Consider the following 22,033-nt stretch of genomic DNA (forward strand, 5'->3'; position numbering starts at 1 on the left):
TTTGATCAACCCATAATTTATTAACCTTTTCGCCGATACGAGAGCTTTTTCGTACCACTTTTATTAAAAGGCCATTTTCATCGAACTGCAAAATTTTTTCAAAGCGCGTTTTTGTCGCCATCAAACGTTCCGAGAGTCGCGTGACCAAAAACCGCTTGAAACTTTCGGCAATCATCTTTTTATTTTTTGTTTTAAAAATTCCTTTGTTAAAGGAGATTTTTTTAAGATAATTCTTGGTAGGTTTGGCAGCACCTTTTATTTTTCTTGAAGCGCCACCTATTTTAGGGGCCTGCAAAACCTTTTGAGTTTTTGTTGAACTTGTCAATAAAGACTTGTGATTTAGTCCTTCACTCTATTTTTTACTCTGAAAGAGCTGCTTTTTTATATAGTACCTTTTACACTTTGATTTGTTTTTTTTTTCGCTGAAGTCTTAGTTTTACCTAGTAACACTCTTTGAGATTGTGTTTTGAAACGTTTTTTTGTTTCTCCTGGCTTTTTCTCGCGAAACCATTTCAAGTTCTTAAATTTAACACACAAAGATGTGTCGTTGCCACAAAAAGGTTTCTTTCCAGGTCATTATGGTTATATTTTTTGCAAAGCCACAGGCTTTTAGCAAGCCAGAGAAGGCCTATTTGGAAGCCACTGAAGGTTTTATCAGTGAGCCACAATAGGTCTATTTGCAAGTCACTGAAGGTTTTGTCAGCGTGCCACAATAGGTCTATTTTAGTCAGTGCAACAGGAGCCGTAGAGAAGAAAAAAAAGGATACACCACATACAAAGAAAACAGAAAAGAATACAGCACAAACAAAGAAAAGAATCAAAAGAAGTCATACTTCAATAAATCCTCAAAGCAGCAAAGTTAAGCTTAGAACGCTTTTAAAACAGCGTAAACCTTAAGCAGCCCTTGCAGCAAAACTAATTAAACAGCTTGGAGAAAAGTATAAACTAGAATTCGTCAAATAAATTCAAAAACGAGAATTTATCTGTCCTCGAGCCAAAAATGAGCACGAGTCAACGTGTTATATTTTCCAGCTAGCTTATGATTCAGTTCAGTTTAGTTAAGTTTGAAATGTTATCGAAGAAATTTGCAAATCTTAGAGGCTGAGTTTGATTGTCGTTTCCGTGGGATATTTTGCGTGGAGTAGATTTATTGTCGTGTAAACGAAAGATCCTATTAAAATACACCAATTCTCTCTTTTGATCATTTAATATTACTCCATAGTAAGAGATTGCTAGTACTCCACGGATAACACAAAAGATTCTAAGGCCAACCCCTTCTTCCATGCATAGCCCACTCGATCACGCGCATCACGACGCAAGCTGCTAGCGCTTTAGCTATAGCCATAGCGCGAGCAGCGCAGCGTCCGGGAGCGCGGATCGAGTGGGCTATGTTCCATGGTAAGACCTACAAACAGCGCCCCACTCAGAAGCGGAGAATAATAGCCCTCCTCCATTGAAATTTGTGTTTTTTTTACTCCCACCATCATCCATGCTTTTAGTCAAGCCTTGGTCGATCTTTCTTCTTCTTTCTATGACTTCAAAAATGACCTTTAATTTTTATGTAGTATGTAAGAGCTTTCCTTATAATTATGATTTTTTTTCCGGATTCCGCGAACGTAAGTTATACAATATTAATGTTGTGGTATCGCAATAAACACTTTGGTAACATCCTTGAACGTTAAATATAGTCAAAACTTCCACAACGAAATGCAATGATTCAAAATTAGTAAACTTATAGCCAACTTAGGCCAATTAATTAGTTGTTGGATTTCAGTAATAATCTAGTCAGGGTATCCAAGTCTCTTTTGGTATAGGAGCTAGTGTAAATGCTATAGATAATAACGGTTCCACTGCGTTGAAGTACTCCTTTATGCAAAATTTAAGAATAGCCCCTGCTCTTCAAAACTTAATAAATCATATACCCCTTTATTGAAGGCCAATATAATATGACTGTTGCTTTGATTTAAAATAACTCAAAACAAGTTGCACATTGCTACCCATACCAACGATCCACGCCTGTCTAAAGGTATGGATTACAAAGTGGTTAACAAAAATGCCAATATGCCATTAGATTTTCTATAAACTTGGAATTCGAAAAATATTGTTAAAATGATTAACACCCAAATTGACAAGGATATAAATTAGAGTTTGATTCAAACATTAAACGTGCGTTTAAATAGTGCGGAAGAAAACTCGCGTGGAATGTCCAATCTGAAGAAATGGGGAAAATTCAGGTAGAGTTGAGTTTTACATTTGGTGACATATTTCCTGTTTCAATACTTCCTTCTTTGCAGGATGGCATGACAATATGAAAAAGGGAGTTTAGTGAAGAAAATACTCAAATCGACAAGAATCACGTTGCAATTGGAATTCAAACTATATTAAATCAAAGAGGGTAAAAAGACCAGTAGTTGAACTAGTAGCTTTGGCAAAGCATTTTAGGAGCGCACAGGAAGTTCAGAAGGAATATTTCAAAGCCAGAACACTTCAGTCAAGCCTTCTACTCCTTTTTTACCTTTTTTGATTAAATCAGAAGATGAGAATTAGTGTTTGTTCCTTCAAATAGATAAACATATTTCTTAAACAACATCGTTTCTTGAAGACTTGACTTGAAACAGCACAAACTTGCAATATACTGCTACTTTTAAAATTATTATTATGCAGTTGTGATTATTTCCTGTAGTCAAGTTGCTATTTGAGAAAAAAAAATAAAGAAATATTGTAACTATATTGTTCTTATATTTTTCCTTTAAAAGCACGGAAAAGTCGATTAATGAAGGAATGGGTTTGCTTTTTTTAAATCTCTTATGATAAAAGCTGTGCGGGTAAACTTCGGGTAATAGAAAATTTTACTCGCGGGTATAGGGTCCAATTTTCAATTACCCGTCGGGTCTTCGGGTCTTGCAAAATCCCCAAAATTAGCTTTCGCTTCCAATTCGGGTCTTTGTTTTTCCTTACAGTCCAATTAAAAGCTAGATTTCAAAGCTGAATCATTATCCCATAGTGTAATTCATTAAACAATATTAATTAATAACATGTTACTAATTAAATTATTTAATTATGAAAGGCAGAACTATTGAAACATGCGCGGTATCGTCATGAACTGGACCCGTAGGGATCTTGTCAGACCATAGCCGACTTGTATAATACAAGTCGGCTATAGTCAGACTCAGCGAGTGTTGACAAAGGCTTAAAATTGGGACTGGTACCCGTTCGGTCCTAAAAATATGTTTCGGATATCGGGTCGGGCACCTGACCCGAAGACGGGTACCTGCACACCCCTGATAATTATTTAATTTTAGGAAATTTGAAAATTTTAGCAATATTCCTCGAAATAATTAACATGATTGTGGAAAATGTCATCTGAATAATTTTGATATTTATTTGAAATAACGTACACAGAATAAAATCACAAAAATGGATTAAATTAAGAAAAAATTTGCGAGGCTATTTTTCAAAACTGCCATTGATGTTATATAAATTTGTGAAAATTAGGCAAACATTTATTTTGATGCAATTCTATAGTCATTGATTTTTAAAGACCAAACGTTTAGTAAAAATTACTGTTGCATTTAGTTCCTTCCAAAAATTCTAGACTTCATCTTCCGTTGCATGTTGTTTGCGACTGACGCAAAGCTTGGAAGGAATTTAAAAGGTATTCTTTAAAATGTCCCTGGCATCTGTTTAAAATATTAAAAAGTGTTTTCCACTTCGTAAATTTCTTTCAAACTATTCTTAATTTGAGGTTTGAGTTTTGATACTGTTTGTAATCAATCATCTGGGAATGCTTTCTCGCCTAGCAGCAATACCCGAATAATTTCTTTCGATTGAAACCAAACATTGTTTATGTTTAGTGTCTGAGTACCTTTTGTAGCCATTGTAATAACAGTTTGCGTAGCTTTACATTCGGTGCCAAATTTCGCTGTTTCAATACTAATTCTATCCATGCAGTATGGCATGACTTTATCTACAAGCGCAGGGTTATCTTCAGTTGGTTTTTATTTAATTGCTGTTTCTCTTTCATTATCATCAGAAGCTTGAACATCTACTAGATTTATATCGTCCTGTACTATCCGTAAAATTTTAGAATTTGAGCTCTCTCCAAGCTCGTTATGTAAAATTGTTCCAAGAATTGGTACTGAATGTGATTTAAGTAACATCCTTTTTCTCCCTTTAGTAACAATAACATCGTCTTCACTAAAATGTTTTGAACAAACAACGGAAACTTTGATCGGTTTCCTTTCTTTACCACGATTTGTAGCCAGAAACCACTTTTCAGTAAGATCATCATTACCTTTATGTTGGGAAAAATACCCCAGTCGCCCAAAAAGGCACTTTTTGTTAAGGTTTACAATACCTTTCGGAAATAAATGTAAACTGTAAGAACCATCTAGGACTAGATTGTCACTACAACTTGAACATCCAAGAAAGACGCATCGTTTATTGTATGGCATTGTATATAGGGAATCTGAACACTTGCTTATGACTTGCAACAGGTAGTTTAGTAAAGAAATTACTCAATACGACTAAGCTTTATATTAAGTTGAAGAATAAGGTTACAAATAGAACAATCGTGCCGAACTTATACTGTTTGCCGTCCCTTCTAAGAGAGTAGAGACCAGAGGAGAAAAACATTTTTTATAACAACACCTTTTCCTAGAGATGTCGCTTGAAACATAACAAACTTGGTATACCGGCACTTTTAAAATTATTATGTGGTTGTGATTGTTTCCTGTAATTTGAGTCGTTATTCGAGAAAATAAATAAAGAAATATTGCAAATGTAACTGTTGTTCTTTTAATTTTCTTATTTTTTTGCTTTAAAACCACGGAGAATGTAGAAACAAAATTTACCGAATGGCACGTTTTTATTTGAAACGTTCAGCTAGGTGTACCATAAAGGCGCCTTGCGTTACGGTTTCATTTAAAAATTAGAATCCGGAATTAAACCGAGAACTTTGTAGTGTTTGCTGAAAGCACTTACACTTTTAAAACATTGAGACGAGAAGAAGTAAGCGAATTTAGCTTTATACTTATTGTCATGGAATATGATTTTAAATGGAAATTTATTAAAAAATAGGATTTATTTTGCGTTTAATTACTTTTTTAGTTGCCTTGCAAGCACCAACAGCTTATATTTTCACTTTGGAATCTTTTTTAACGTCTTTTTCAAAATATAGACCTTAAGCCTCGGTTCATGAGCGCTGCTTTCATTCATGGCTGCAGGCTAAGGCTTAGGGAAAGTAGAAAGAAGGCAGCTCCTACCGCTTGCCTGGTGGAGAAAAATATTAAAAGTACGGTGCAGGCCCGTAATTAAGATAAACAGGGTTTTAAGAAACTTAATTCGATTAATTCAAGAAATTAAATAAGTCTTAAGATTATTCCAATGCACCCTTTTTCTTCAGCCTGTTTTTCAATCCCGTTAATATTTTTCACTATTAAAATCAGCTTCCATGAATGTGAAAATAGTCCGTGAGTGAAAGATTAGTACCATAACAATAAATGTCTTTATTTGAAATTGTAGTTAAGAAAATGGATCGACTATTCTATATAGCCCAGAACTGTACTGTTACAGTGCACCATGTGCATCTGAACAATGGACGTCCGGAAGGCGGGCAGGGGCGGCTGTTGCCGATAGAGTGGGGCCGCCTCGAGTACGTGGAGGCCAAGGAGGCCGGGGAGGCCGAGGAGGAGCCCGGGGAGATCGTTTTGGCCATAGCGGTCGCAACACCAGGGGCCGGCGTTGCAATAATTGCGATCGCTATGGCCACTTGGCACGCGACTGTTGAAGCCGCGTTCGTGGTATAAAACTCGTTTGATACTTAAATGTCAAAATGTACAAGGTATTATTCAATTATGTTGAAAGGGGTCCAAGATGGCCAACAAACTCCGTTGGCGGAGGTTCGGCGTGGGGAGGCGCCTACCCCTCCCCAAGGCGCTCAAATGGTGTCCGCCCCACCTCAAGGTGCTGGGGAGGAGCCTATTGAGGAGGGCTCCGGGGACGGCATAAACCTGGAGGAGTTGAAAGCCGGTATTAATTCGTAAGTTGTATGTTCCAAAAAGGGTGGTAGGACCGAATAACAGTTTGCAGATGCAATTTTGAGTCGAAATTATCCTATGACATTTTGCAGTCCAGGTCACCTTTTACAGATTATAATTTGAGATTTTCAAAGACGACCCCTTAATGAAATAAATTAGCATTTATTTAATTCAGTCATAAACGGTGGCAAAAATGTCATTAAGTATCTTCGACTCCAAAGCGCCAATAGAGCCAACTGTACTTTGCTTGTACCACCCTTTCTGGTACCGGTTTCCTGCTTTCTCTTTTGGTGGAGGGGGGGGGTTGAAATTCTTCAAAAATATTATGCATGTGATAACACTTGACTGAAGGGCTAGTGTCCATCTCACAAAGTAAGATTTGGATCTATTTATATCTCTCGCTGACTCCTGACATTGACATTAACCCTTTAAGAAATAATTTTCACTTGCAGAATTATAATTTTAAATCATAATTTCAAACCTTTTCCTTACAGCATTGGCAATAAAAATTAAGTTTATTTGTTTTTAAATATAAAATTTTTTTTCCAAATGTTCTTTTTTTTTAAATGCAATTTTTTTTTAATTTTTAATACCATAAATGTTTTTTCCTAAATAGAATTTTTTTTGAAGTAATTTTTTTATTCACAAAAATGTTTCTTTTTAAATACAAAAATGGTTTTTTATTACAAATATTTTTTTTATTACAATTTTTTTTGGAAAATTCCAAATTTTCTCTTTGTGTATGAGCCACCTACATTTTCGAGTACCAACTCTAGGGACTAAAAACGAATGTAATTTTCGGAAAGATGGTTGGATAGGGTTTGCAAAACCGTGTGATGGCACTGTCTATCGCCCAGCTATTCAAGATGGCGCCGGTTTCAAGATGGCGGCTTAAGGAAAATTTAATTCGGTTGTATCTAATGAACTACTAATTGTATTGCAATGTTTAATATCTCAAATGGAAGATGTTAAACAGTTCTTTAATTTATTTACACTGGTGTTTCATCATAAATTGCATATTTTTGAAGAAAATTACCAAAAAAAGAGATTTTGACCTCCTAAAGATACGATGTTTTGTTTTATTAAAGGAAAACACTACGACTTGGAAAATTTTCAACATCATATATCATATCTACATTAAATAAGCTGCGTTTTAAGCTATTATATTCCTTCCTACGTTAATTTATGAATAAGTGGTGGAAAGAAAGATTTAGGGGCTGCCTTACTTTTAGTCAAATCTGGAGCGTTTTATTGTGCTTTATATATTTTTCAAAAAAATAAAAATTACCTTATTCAGTTGGAGATAATAATTTTAATAGTTATTTAAAATTAAAATGATACATGTCAATGTAATTGTTATCATATCCCATGCTAAATTTGTGGTTACATAAAGAGCACCTATAAAATATGTTATCAATTGATGTGATTCTATAATTTGGCTTGAATACCAGTAATTAAATCAAGTACCGAAACAATTCAATGCAATTTAGACGAATTAACAAACAGCAATGTGGAGTGGGGAAATAGCAAACAACGTAACCCTCTGAATCCCTCGGGGTTATGTTGGAAAAATCAGCGCTGACGTAAACATGGAAATTAAATAAAATGAATTAAACTGTCCACTCTTGGTAGCAAATGGTTTATAAAATGATAAAGTAACATCAGTTTCTGGAATTATATCACACACCTTCACAACTAGTAGAATTTTAGTGAGATTAACAAATAATGAAACTCTGTATACCATAAATGACTAAAATGAGAATGTTGAATTAACTGCGCTAACGTAAACACCACGACTCTTTTAACTGCCATAGGGGATATACATTAAACTTTTTGTAGTATTTTGAAGTTCTCGATCTTTTCAAAGGGTGAGAAGCACTATCTTTATTTCAACTCCTTAATAAATAAGCCATTTTTTACATCAAATTGGAAGCGCACAGGGTAAATACAGTATAAAAAACCTAGGGTTAGCCTGTTTAACAGTTTAGGATATGTTTCTAGCATAAAACGGAGCAGACTAAATAAGAATTCCAATTCAATAAAAATGAGAGCTGGAAATAAGCGTTTTTTTAATAATCTTTAAAAACGTTTAAAGAGGAAAGACACTATGAAGACTATAATTACATTAAGCAAAAATGTCTTGATTAGAATCAAGACCTAAAAAGTATCGATAAGACTGAGGGTATCACTTGTCTAAAGGATCAGATATTAATTTTTCTTTTTAATTGAAACTTAAATGCATGCTTAAGAAAAAACAACGTTCCATTACCGTTTTCCGTTGAAATAAATTATTTTACTGGTAATCAATTTCAAAAATTTACTTATCTCGGCTTTTCGACCACAATTCCATTCCCCGAAAACATTTTATCATTACATTAATTACTTTTGGGAGAGTACGTGTATGGTTTTGCGTTTTAAAAGGTTCCTAAAGACGTTGCATCCCCATTCGTGACCGGCACGCTTCGCAGTGGAACATTTTAATTATTCTAAAACCAATGGCGCCAAATTCAATAGGGACAGTAACATTTTTAGTCGCGGTTTTGCAAAATGATGTAATATCGAGTGTACTTTAATGAACCGTCGTATTGTTCTTTCTCATAGTTCAGGGCATGATCAGTGTTACTGCCCAATTTCTCTCTCTAGTTTCTAACAATGGTTAGAGACTATTTGATATGGCACGGACAACGTTATATACATTTGTAAATTCTAAGTAGCACAAAAGGAAAAAGAATCCATTTTTTTATAGTTTGGTTTGAAATAAATAATCTCATCATAGTAGTTATAACGAACAGAAAGTCAAGAGAATGGCACCGGTAATGAGCAGGAAAAAGAGAGGAAAGTTTGCTTCAAGATAGCAGAGGTACATGGTAGTGAAAATAGTAATCTAGAATTTTGTTCGTTCAAACCTTAATATATCATGAAAAACTCAAGTGAGGAGGCGGCACTACCTAGAAAGATCTATTTTGGCAGATAACAGCGAAAAAATTGTGTTCTACACACACTGGGACTATGGGAGAGTTTCTGGGCCGCAGATCGCACATGATGAAATTTCAACTTCAGTTTACATCAATTTTCCCTGGTCGTACTAGTAGCAGGTTAAGCTATAGTTTTCTCAGGTCCTGTTAGTCTCGAAAGGGTTATATAGTCCTTGTAACTTTTAAAAGGTTGTTGTCATGGCTAAACAGACCGCTATTACAGCTTTTTATTGTTTTATAGGTTTTTTTGACACGTTATCTCCCAAAAGTAATTAATGTAATGATAAAATGTTTTCGGGGAATGGAATTGTGGTCGAAAAGCCGAGATAAGTAAATTTTTGAAATTGATTACTAGTAAAATAATTTATTTCAACGGAAAACGGTAATGGAACGTTGTTTTTTCTTAAGCATGCATTTAAGTTTCAATTAAAAAGAAAAATTAATATCTGATCCTTCAGACAAGTGATACCCTCAGTCTTATCGATACTTTTTAGGTCTTGATTCTAATCAAGACATTTTTGCTTAATATCTGTTCCTTCAGTCTTCATTTTAATTAAGAATGTTAAGAAACTGTTTTACATTTTCAAAATCTGCACTAAGCAGAAACATATATAAAGGGGACCATAATTTTAGCTCAATCAGACATTTATTTATAATGATACTTAAAAAAAAAAACGTAAATCAATTAAAGTTTGTATTCTTATTGTAATTAACATAATACAATTTTTACCAATCATTTATTGAAACGCGAGGCGCCCCCCTAAAAATTCCAGAAATAGGACCAAATTGACAATTTTACAAAATTTTTAAAAATGCTGATTTATGTCCGTTTAACATTTAGCTCAAAATTGTCATAAGCCCAATATGAAATTAATAAAAACTGTCTTTGTACACAAAGCCTCTAAAAAGGAAGAGATAAGTGTAGAAAATTAACTGTTTGAAGTAACAGATATTCAAATTTTCATTTTTGAAGACGTGATTATAAAACATCAATTATTTGAAAAAATTTCTTATCTTAGTTTTTTTCACCAAAATTCCTTAAGTAAAATATTTTATCCTCAAACATGTGCATCATTTGAAAAATAGAACACGTATGCATTTTATTTTCTTTTTAAAATTTAGAGTTAGTTTGAGTATTCGGGCCTATAAGGAGAATAAAATGGACAGAAAATCGTTGATAGCAGACAAAATAAATCAAGCATGAAAACTTAACAAAACGTGTTCGTTAATTTTAAAGTTTTCGAAGTTTCAATAATTGACGTGATGTATATCTCTCAAAAGATCACGTTCAAGCTACAGATCCTTTTGACTCTAATAACTACATCACAATCAAAGGGCGAATGTAATTTTCGGTTCGCAATATTTTCAATTTTAAAATATAAAAATAAATTCTTCTAGCTCTATTTTTCAGATATCCGAGTATTTGAACTTCCTCGAAGCAAATGTTTCTAGAAAATAAAAAGTAGTATTAAGGTAGTTTCTCTGAAATTTTTGTGAAAAAAACTAAGATAAGAAATTTTTTCAAATAATTGATGTTTTATAATCACGTCTTCAAAAATGAAAATTTGAATATCTGTTACTTCAAACAGTTAATTTTCTACACTTATCTCTTCCTTTTTAGAGGCTTTGTGTACAAAGACAGTTTTTATTAATATCTGTCACTTCAGTCTTAATATGAATTAAAACTGTTTAGAAACTAGTATTTTTAAAACTTATTCTGAAAAGCAGGCGCTCCATTTAAGTCTTGTGGTGTTGCGCGTTTATTAGTTACCGCGTTTTAACTAACAAGGCCCTAACCATCTATTATAGAAGTATTAATCTTGATTGCTTCAACGACCAGTCCAACTCAAATTGCCTTCCCGTCGTTTTCATGTGCAAAGCACAGTGGATGCAATAATACATATAGATTCCGAAGACTTAAGGTGCATTTTCCTGCTCGCTAGTAGCGGGCAAATCCGGCGTAAGCTTTCGAATTTCGCGGGCATTTTTGACAGCTAGATTATTTGGATTTCCGCTTCCGCTATACGCGGTTTTTATTTTCATGCTTGCTCATTTGTTACCAGATGACGCCATGTCTGTGCGGGGAGGCCAAAAACTATATTTTAGAATCGCTCTGAATGGCTGAAATAAGTCACGCGGTGTTCAGCTTTAGCGGATTTGAAAAGCTAAAGCGGGAAATATCTGTTTCGATTTGATCGGCGCGGAGAGAGAAAATTCGATTAAGCTTTAAACTTTCAGCGGAATATTTCTGCTTTCGCGAGCATGAAAACGACTCAAGCGTGTAGCGACAGCGGATTTTTTGTGTGTTTTGCCCGCTACTAGCGAGCATGAAAATGCACCTTTAGGCTAAAAAATTATTACGTAGACCTGTGTACAAAAACAATCTATACACCTGTGCACAAACATATTCCATAGACCTGTGCTGGGTGACCATATTTCCTAAATTTTATAATTTTTCCTATTTTCGGATGTCTTCCTATTAGTTCCTATAATATCGATAATTTTCTTATATTTTCCTATTTTTGAAATTGTAGATATTTTGTGCAGTCTCACTTTTGGTTTTGTTATATATCACTCAAAACAGAAATTTGACAGAAAGTAATGCCGATTTCCACTAGCTACTAGCAATCAGCCACCGTGGATTTACAATACAGGCTAACGCTTCTGTGATTCAGATATTCCGATCGTGTTTTAAGTTTAAGTTTAGTATTCGATGATGTATGTAGCTAAAGCTATGGAAGCCTCTAAAAATATTTGTCACGGAAGTCCGTGATGCTTTAAAGTTATAGCATATGTTTCTAAGATTACGTTCCATAAGTATGACACTTCCTATATTTCGAAATGCTAGAGACTTAATGAGAGCTAGTTCGAGAACGACGCGAGAATTGACTACACGCGATTTTCTGCTCCATTTTCCTATTTAGTCTGTACTAAGCCTTTGGCAGGGCCTCATCAGGCGTCACTTTACGAGAATCTACGACGTTTCATTTATGTCACTTCGAGACAAGCTCTCAGTAACCAGTGAAAAATTTATGTAACATATCTTACGAACTTATGGTTATAATTAAACCAAAGTTCTTTTGTAAATCTTGTCTTATTACTTTCAAAGCATTTGCAACCTATATTTTGTTATTTTTTTCAAGAGTAGTTCTCTTGTCTTTTCCTGTTTTTTTTTAAATTATACATCTATATCTATATAAATCAAAGTCCTGACTGACTTACAGACTGACTGATAATCACCGCCCAGCCCAAACCGCTGGCCCCACAAGGGTGAAAATTTGGAGGAACGTTACTCGTAAATAGTAGGCGCGTACTAAGAAAAATTTTTCCAATCCGCCGCCACCTTAATAAATGGCGCCCAGAAATCTAACAAATTTTGTCTTTGTTAGAAAGTCCGCGCGTTTCGACCGATTTCACAAATATTTAGTTCACTGGATTCCATTAACCTATAGACGGGCAGAATGGTCTTTCGGAATCGATTTGTTGTCACCATTTTAAATGGCGACCAGATATTTAAAAGCCCTTCTTTATAGAATGTCTGCGTGTAAAGCAATAAAAAATGTCCCGACGAGCTGATGGCCGACGCCGAGTGTCTTCGCTCCTAGGATGCTACAAAAATATTAGTCGAATCAGTTAAATGTACCCATACTTGATGGAAGTTCTTACTACACTCAAGCGATGCCGCGGGTAACAGCTAGTCTCCTATAATTTCCTGTAAATCAATTGTAAATTTCCTATTTTCCTATAACTATTACAAGGCTTTGTTGTGCTAACCCTGTCTGTGCACAAACATATTTCGTAGAGCTGTATACATACAGATACCATAGACTTGTGAAAACACATGTCATATAATTGTGTACAAACAGATCCCGTAGACTTGTGAAAACACATGTCATATAATTGTGTACAAACAGATCCCGTAGACTTGTGCACAAACAGATCCCTTAGACCTGCGTGCTAAAGATTCCATAGACCTTGGTACATGAAGATTTCATACCCATAGCGCACAGAAATATTCCCTAGACCTCCGGGGGACCGTCCATAAACTACGTCACACTCTTAGGGGGGAGGGGGTTTGTAAGTTTGTGACGGTCCGTGACGAAGGGGGAGGAGGGGTCCTTCGATGCGTGACGTCACATTTAAAATTAATTTCATTGCGAAGTCAGTTAGAGGTTGATTGACACTTTCACTGGAGAGCTAGCTTACACGTACGCATAAGGACTGCTAAATGTAGTGTCAGCTTAAACTCTCTAATGTCACTGCTTTTTCGCATTAGCGAGGATCAATCGGATCCTCCATTCGATTTAAATGCTTCGTTTTTTTCGCACATTTTTAAAATCTGAATCCCAAGCTCGATTAGCCTTAAGGCTTTCAAGTGACAATGTCGAAAACTATGAAGTGTGCCCCTTTAACTACGCTTTATGGAAATATTTTGGAAGGTTATGAAAAAGCACATCCATACATTAAAGTTCTAAAGCTCAATCATGGGCAAACGATATTTGTTAAAGCTTAAACAAAAATGAACTTTGACTGTCAAAACATTTCTGAGTGGAACCCATATCATGCCTCAAGAAGAATCTCTTTAAATTAATCGAATTGAATTGGTAAATTAAGACAAATCATAGTTCGTTGAGGGGGGTTAAAGAAATATGACGTGGTTTTCAGGGGAGGGGTGTTAGAAAACGTGACGAAGCGTGATCTGGGGGGAGGGGACGGGGTTCAGAAAATGCCATTTTTTGCGTGACGTAGTTTATGGACGGTCCCTTGCGCGCAAAAATATTTCTAAAACTGTGCACAAAAAGATTCCACTGACCTATGCACAAAATATTCTATTGGCTTTTGTATAAACATGTGACATAGACCTGTGTACAAAAATATTCCATGGACCTGTGCACAAAAACATTCCTTGGACCTGTTCAGAAATATTCCACACCCATTTGCACAAACATTTTCCGTAGACCCGTGCACAAACAGATGCCGTAGACTAGCGCATAAACAGATTCCATAGATTTGCGCACAAATATATTACGTAGACTCGTGCACAAATAGATTCCACATGCTTGTGTTAAAACCGATTTCATAGACTTGCTCAAAAGGAGATGTCATTGACATTTGCACAAGAGATTCCGTAGATTTGTGCACAAGAGATTCCGTAGATTTGTGCACAAATATATTTTGTAGACCTGTACACACACTGATACCATAGACTTGTGAAAAATGTCGAATATTTGTGCAAAAACACATCCCTTAGACTTTTGCACAGACTGATGCTATAGACTTGTGTATAGACCGGTGTACAAAACATTCTATAGATTTGTGCACAAACATGAGTCATATACCTATACACAAAAATATTCCACGGACTTCTGCACAAAAACATTCCATATACCTGTACACAAAAATATTCCATGGACCTCTGCACAAAAACATTCCATATACCTGTACACAAAAATATTCCATGGACCTCTGCACAAAAACATTCCATATCCCTATGCAATTTTCCTTACCCATTTGCACAAAAATATCACGTTCACCTAAGCACAAAAATATCACGTACACCTGTGCACAAAAATATTCGGTATCCATTTTCACAAAAATATTCCGTACACCTGTGCACAAAAATATTCCAAATCCATTTTCACCATAATATTTCGTACACCTATGCACAAAAATATTCCGTACACTTGTGAACAAAAACAGTTCGTACACCTGTGCACAAAATTATTCCGAAAACCTGTGCACAAAAATATTCCGTATACCTTTGCATAAAAATATTTCGTACACTTGTGCACAAATAGAAATCACAGGCTTGTGCACAAAGAAATGTCGTAGACTCGCGCAAAAAGAGATGTTATAGACATGTGCACATCAGATTCCATAGAGTTATGCACAAACATTTTCAATACCCCTATGCTCAAACAGATTTCAAACCCTAATGCTCAAAAAGATTGCAAACCCATTTGCACAAAAATAATCCGAAGACCCGTGCTCAAAAATATTCCGTAGACCCTTGCTCAGACAGAAGTCACTCGCGTGTGCACAAACAGATGTCATAGACTTGTGAATAAACAGATGTCATAGACTTGTGAATAAACAGATGCCATAGACTTGTGAATAAACAGATGTCATAGACTTGTGAATAAACAGATGTCATAGACTTGTGAATAAACAGATGTCATAGACTTGTGAATAAACAGATGTTATATACTTGTGCACAAAGAGGTGTTATAGACTTGTTCACTCACAGGTGTTATAGAATTGCTCACAAACAGGTGTTATAGAATTGCTCACAAACAGGTGTTATAGAATTGCTCACAAACAGGTGTTATAGAATTGCTCACAAACAGGTGTTATAGAATTGCTCTCAAACAGGTGTTATAGAATTGCTCACAAACAGGTGTTATAGAATTGCTCACAAACAGGTTTTATAGAGTTGCTCACAAACAGGTGTTATAGACTTGTTCACAAACAGATGATTTAGACTTGTGCACAAACAGATGATTTAGACTTGTGCACAAACAGATGATTTAGACTTGTGCACAAACAGATGTTTAGTCTTGTGTACTGTACAAACAAATGTTATTGACTTGCGCAAAAGAGATGTCATAGAAATGAGCAAATCAGATTCCATAGACCTGTGCACAAACAGAAGTCGTAGACCTGTACAAATAACGATTTTTCACTTGGGCACATAAAGATTCTTCAGACTTGTGTGCACGTAAAGATTCTTCAGACTTGTGTGCGCGTAAAGATTTTTCAGACTTGTGTGCGCGTAAAGATTTTTCAGACTTGTGTGCGCGTAAAGATTTTTCAGACTTGTGTGCGCGTAAAGATTCTTCAGACTTGTGTGCGCGTAAAGATTCTTCAGACTTGTGTGCACGTAAAGATTCTTCAGACTTGTGTGCACGTAAAGATTCTTCACACTTGTGTGCACGTAAAGATTCTTCACACTTGTGTGCACGTAAAGATTCTTCACACTTGTGTGCACGTAAAGATTCTTCACACTTGTGTGCACGTAAAGATTCTTCACACTTGTGTGCACGTAAAGATTCTTCACACTTGTGTGCACGTAAAGATTCTTCACACTTGTGTGCGCGTAAAGATTCTTCACACTTGTGTGCACGTAAAGATTCTTCACACTTGTGTGCGCGTAAAGATTCTTCACACTTGTGTGCACGTAAAGATTCTTCACACTTGTGTGCGCGTAAAGATTCTTCAGACTTGTGTGCACGTAAAGATTGTTCAGACTTGTGTGCACGTAAAGATTGTTCAGACTTGTGTGCACGTAAAGATTGTTCAGACTTGTGTGCACGTAAAGATTGTTCAGACTTGTGTGCGCGTAAAGATTCTTCAGACTTGTGTGCGCGTAAAGATTCTTCAGACTTGTGTATAGACCGGTGTACAAAACATTCTATAGATTTGTGCACAAACATGAGTCATATACCTGTACACAAAAATATTCCACGGACTTCTGCACAAAAACATTCCATATACCTGTACACAAAAATATTCCATGGACCTCTGCACAAAAACATTCCATATCCCTATGCAATTTTCCTTACCCATTTGCACAAAAATATCACGTTCACCTAAGCACAAAAATATCACGTACACCTGTGCACAAAAATATTCGGTATCTATTTTCACAAAAATATTCCAAATCCATTTTCACCATAATATTTCGTACACCTATGCACAAAAATATTCCGTACACTTGTGAACAAAAACAGTTCGTACACCTATGCACAAAAATATTCCGAAAACCTGTGCACAAAAATATTCCGTATACCTTTGCATAAAAATATTTCGTACACTTGTGCACAAATAGAAATCACAGGCTTGTGCACAAATAGAAATCACAGGCTTGTGCACAAAGAAATGTCGTAGACTCGCGCAAAAAGAGATGTTATAGACATGTGCACATCAGATTCCATAGAGTTATGCACAAACATTTTCAATACCCCTATGCTCAAACAGATTTCAAACCCTAATGCTCAAAAAGATTGCAAACCCATTTGCACAAAAATAATCCGAAGACCCGTGCTCAAAAATATTCCGTAGACCCTTGCTCAGACAGAAGTCACTCGCGTGAGCACAAACAGATGTCATAGACTTGTGAATAAACAGACGTCATAGACTTGTGAATAAACAGATGTTATAGACTTGTGCACAAAGAGATGTTATAGACTTGTTCACGAACAGGTGTTATAGACTTGTTCACTCACAGGTGTTATAGAATTGCTCACAAACAGGTGTTATAGAATTGCTCACAAACAGGTGTTATAGAATTGCTCACAAACAGGTGTTATAGAATTGCTCACAAACAGGTGTTATAGAATTGCTCACAAACAGGTGTTATAGACTTGTTCACAAACAGATGATTTAGACTTGTGCACAAACAGATGATTTAGACTTGTGCACAATCAGATGTTTTAGTCTTGTGTACTGTACAAACAAATGTTATTGACTTGCGCAAAAACAGATGTCATAGAAATGAGCAAATCAGATTCCATAGACCTGTGCACAAACAGAAGTCGTAGACCTGTGCACAAACAGAAGTCGTAGACCTGTGCACAAACAGAAGTCGTAGACCTGTGCACAAACAGAAGTCGTAGACCTGTACAAATAACGATTTTTCACTTGGGCACATAAAGATTCTTCAGACTTGTGTGCACGTAAAGATTCTTCAGACTTGTGTGCACGTAAAGATTCTTCAGACTTGTGTGCAAGTAAAGATTCTTCACACTTGTGTGCACGTAAACATTCTTCACACTTGTGTGCACGTAAAGATTCTTCAGACTTGTGTGCGCGTAAAGATTCTTCAGACTTGTGTGCACGTAAAGATTGTTCAGACTTGTGTGCACGTAAAGATTGTTCAGACTTGTGTGCGCGTAAAGATTCTTCAGACTTGTGTGCACGTAAAGATTGTTCAGACTTGTGTGCACGTAAAGATTCTTCAGACTTGTGTGCACGTAAAGATTCTTCACACTTGTGTGCACGTAAAGATTCTTCACACTTGTGTGCACGTAAAGATTCTTCACACTTGTGTGCACGTAAAGATTCTTCACACTTGTGTGCACGTAAAGATTCTTCACACTTGTGTGCACGTAAAGATTCTTCACACTTGTGTGCACGTAAAGATTCTTCACACTTGTGTGCACGTAAAGATTCTTCAGACTTGTGTGCGCGTAAAGATTCTTCAGACTTGTGTGCGCGTAAAGATTGTTCAGACTTGTGTGCGCGTAAAGATTGTTCAGACTTGTGTGCACGTAAAGATTGTTCAGACTTGTGTGCCCGTAAAGATTGTTCAGACTTGTGTGCACGTAAAGATTGTTCAGACTTGTGTGCACGTAAAGATTGTTCAGACTTGTGTGCACGTAAAGATTGTTCAGACTTGTGTGCGCGTAAAGATTCTTCAGACTTGTGTGCGCGTAAAGATTCTTCAGACTTGTGTATAGACCGGTGTACAAAACATTCTATAGATTTGTGCACAAACATGAGTCATATACCTGTACACAAAAATATTCCACGGACTTCTGCACAAAAACATTCCATATACCTGTACACAAAAATATTCCATGGACCTCTGCACAAAAACATTCCATATCCCTATGCAATTTTCCTTACCCATTTGCACAAAAATATCACGTTCACCTAAGCACAAAAATATCACGTACACCTGTGCACAAAAATATTCGGTATCTATTTTCACAAAAATATTCCAAATCCATTTTCACCATAATATTTCGTACACCCATGCACAAAAATATTCCGTACACTTGTGAACAAAAACAGTTCGTACACCTATGCACAAAAATATTCCGAAAACCTGTGCACAAAAATATTCCGTATACCTTTGCATAAAAATATTTCGTACACTTGTGCACAAATAGAAATCACAGGCTTGTGCACAAATAGAAATCACAGGCTTGTGCACAAAGAAATGTCGTAGACTCGCGCAAAAAGAGATGTTATAGACATGTGCACATCAGGTTCCATAGAGTTATGCACAAACATTTTCAATACCCCTATGCTCAAACAGATTTCAAACCCTAATGCTCAAAAAGATTGCAAACCCATTTGCACAAAAATAATCCGAAGACCCGTGCTCAAAAATATTCCGTAGACCCTTGCTCAGACAGAAGTCACTCGCGTGAGCACAAACAGATGTCATAGACTTGTGAATAAACAGACGTCATAGACTTGTGAATAAACAGATGTTATAGACTTGTGCACAAAGAGATGTTATAGACTTGTTCACGAACAGGTGTTATAGACTTGTTCACTCACAGGTGTTATAGAATTGCTCACAAACAGGTGTTATAGAATTGCTCACAAACAGGTGTTATAGAATTGCTCACAAACAGGTGTTATAGAATTGCTCACAAACAGGTGTTATAGAATTGCTCACAAACAGGTGTTATAGACTTGTTCACAAACAGATGATTTAGACTTGTGCACAAACAGATGATTTAGACTTGTGCACAATCAGATGTTTTAGTCTTGTGTACTGTACAAACAAATGTTATTGACTTGCGCAAAAACAGATGTCATAGAAATGAGCAAATCAGATTCCATAGACCTGTGCACAAACAGAAGTCGTAGACCTGTGCACAAACAGAAGTCGTAGACCTGTGCACAAACAGAAGTCGTAGACCTGTGCACAAACAGAAGTCGTAGACCTGTACAAATAACGATTTTTCACTTGGGCACATAAAGATTCTTCAGACTTGTGTGCACGTAAAGATTCTTCAGACTTGTGTGCACGTAAAGATTCTTCAGACTTGTGTGCAAGTAAAGATTCTTCACACTTGTGTGCACGTAAACATTCTTCACACTTGTGTGCACGTAAAGATTCTTCAGACTTGTGTGCGCGTAAAGATTCTTCAGACTTGTGTGCACGTAAAGATTGTTCAGACTTGTGTGCACGTAAAGATTGTTCAGACTTGTGTGCGCGTAAAGATTCTTCAGACTTGTGTGCACGTAAAGATTGTTCAGACTTGTGTGCACGTAAAGATTCTTCAGACTTGTGTGCACGTAAAGATTCTTCACACTTGTGTGCACGTAAAGATTCTTCACACTTGTGTGCACGTAAAGATTCTTCACACTTGTGTGCACGTAAAGATTCTTCACACTTGTGTGCACGTAAAGATTCTTCACACTTGTGTGCACGTAAAGATTCTTCACACTTGTGTGCACGTAAAGATTCTTCACACTTGTGTGCACGTAAAGATTCTTCAGACTTGTGTGCGCGTAAAGATTCTTCAGACTTGTGTGCGCGTAAAGATTGTTCAGACTTGTGTGCGCGTAAAGATTGTTCAGACTTGTGTGCACGTAAAGATTGTTCAGACTTGTGTGCCCGTAAAGATTGTTCAGACTTGTGTGCACGTAAAGATTGTTCAGACTTGTGTGCACGTAAAGATTGTTCAGACTTGTGTGCACGTAAAGATTGTTCAGACTTGTGTGCGCGTAAAGATTCTTCAGACTTGTGTGCGCGTAAAGATTCTTCAGACTTGTGTATAGACCGGTGTACAAAACATTCTATAGATTTGTGCACAAACATGAGTCATATACCTGTACACAAAAATATTCCACGGACTTCTGCACAAAAACATTCCATATACCTGTACACAAAAATATTCCATGGACCTCTGCACAAAAACATTCCATATCCCTATGCAATTTTCCTTACCCATTTGCACAAAAATATCACGTTCACCTAAGCACAAAAATATCACGTACACCTGTGCACAAAAATATTCGGTATCTATTTTCACAAAAATATTCCAAATCCATTTTCACCATAATATTTCGTACACCCATGCACAAAAATATTCCGTACACTTGTGAACAAAAACAGTTCGTACACCTATGCACAAAAATATTCCGAAAACCTGTGCACAAAAATATTCCGTATACCTTTGCATAAAAATATTTCGTACACTTGTGCACAAATAGAAATCACAGGCTTGTGCACAAATAGAAATCACAGGCTTGTGCACAAAGAAATGTCGTAGACTCGCGCAAAAAGAGATGTTATAGACATGTGCACATCAGGTTCCATAGAGTTATGCACAAACATTTTCAATACCCCTATGCTCAAACAGATTTCAAACCCTAATGCTCAAAAAGATTGCAAACCCATTTGCACAAAAATAATCCGAAGACCCGTGCTCAAAAATATTCCGTAGACCCTTGCTCAGACAGAAGTCACTCGCGTGTGCACAAACAGATGTCACTCGCGTGTGCACAAACAGATGTCATAGACTTGTGAATAAACAGACGTCATAGACTTGTGAATAAACAGATGTTATAGACTTGTGCACAAAGAGATGTTATAGACTTGTTCACGAACAGGTGTTATAGACTTGTTCACTCACAGGTGTTATAGAGTTGTTCACTCACAGGTGTTATAGAATTGCTCACAAACAGGTGTTATAGAATTGCTCACAAACAGGTGTTATAGAATTGCTCACAAACAGGTGTTATAGAATTGCTCACAAACAGGTGTTATAGAATTGCTCACAAACAGGTGTTATAGAATTGCTCACAAACAGGTGTTATAGAATTGCTCACAAACAGGTGTTATAGAATTGCTCACAAACAGGTGTTATAGACTTGTTCACAAACAGATGATTTAGACTTGTGCACAAACAGATGATTTAGACTTGTGCACAATCAGATGTTTTAGTCTTGTGTACTGTACAAACAAATGTTATTGACTTGCGCAAAAACAGGTGTCATAGAAATGAGCAAATCAGATTCCATAGACCTGTGCACAAACAGAAGTCGTAGACCTGTGCACAAACAGAAGTCGTAGACCTGTGCACAAACAGAAGTCGTAGACCTGTGCACAAACAGAAGTCGTAGACCTGTGCACAAACAGAAGTCGTAGACCTGTGCACAAACAGAAGTCGTAGACCTGTGCACAAACAGAAGTCGTAGACCTGTACAAATAACGATTTTTCACTTGGGCACATAAAGATTCTTCAGACTTGTGTGCACGTAAAGATTCTTCAG

At 36.3% G+C, this 22,033-nt stretch overlaps 1 protein-coding gene across 1 annotated transcript; it reads right to left on the reverse strand.

Moving 5' to 3' along the window:
* Positions 1–3,998: 3,998 nt before the first annotated feature.
* On the reverse strand, positions 3,999–4,454 carry LOC149631165 (THAP domain-containing protein 1 A-like). Its single transcript, XM_089851222.1, has 2 exons — positions 4,358–4,454; positions 3,999–4,294 (listed from the first exon to the last, which is right to left on the reverse strand). Exons 1-2 carry the CDS (start codon positions 4,452–4,454, stop codon positions 3,999–4,001), a joined length of 393 nt encoding a protein of 130 aa, XP_089707348.1.
* Positions 4,455–22,033: the final 17,579 nt, after the last annotated feature.

The sequence above is a fragment of the Phalangium opilio genome, unplaced genomic scaffold, assembly GCF_054372755.1.
Source record: "Phalangium opilio isolate 3A_F unplaced genomic scaffold, DU_Popi_V2 ptg000101l_1, whole genome shotgun sequence".
Taxonomy (NCBI): domain Eukaryota; kingdom Metazoa; phylum Arthropoda; class Arachnida; order Opiliones; family Phalangiidae; genus Phalangium; species Phalangium opilio.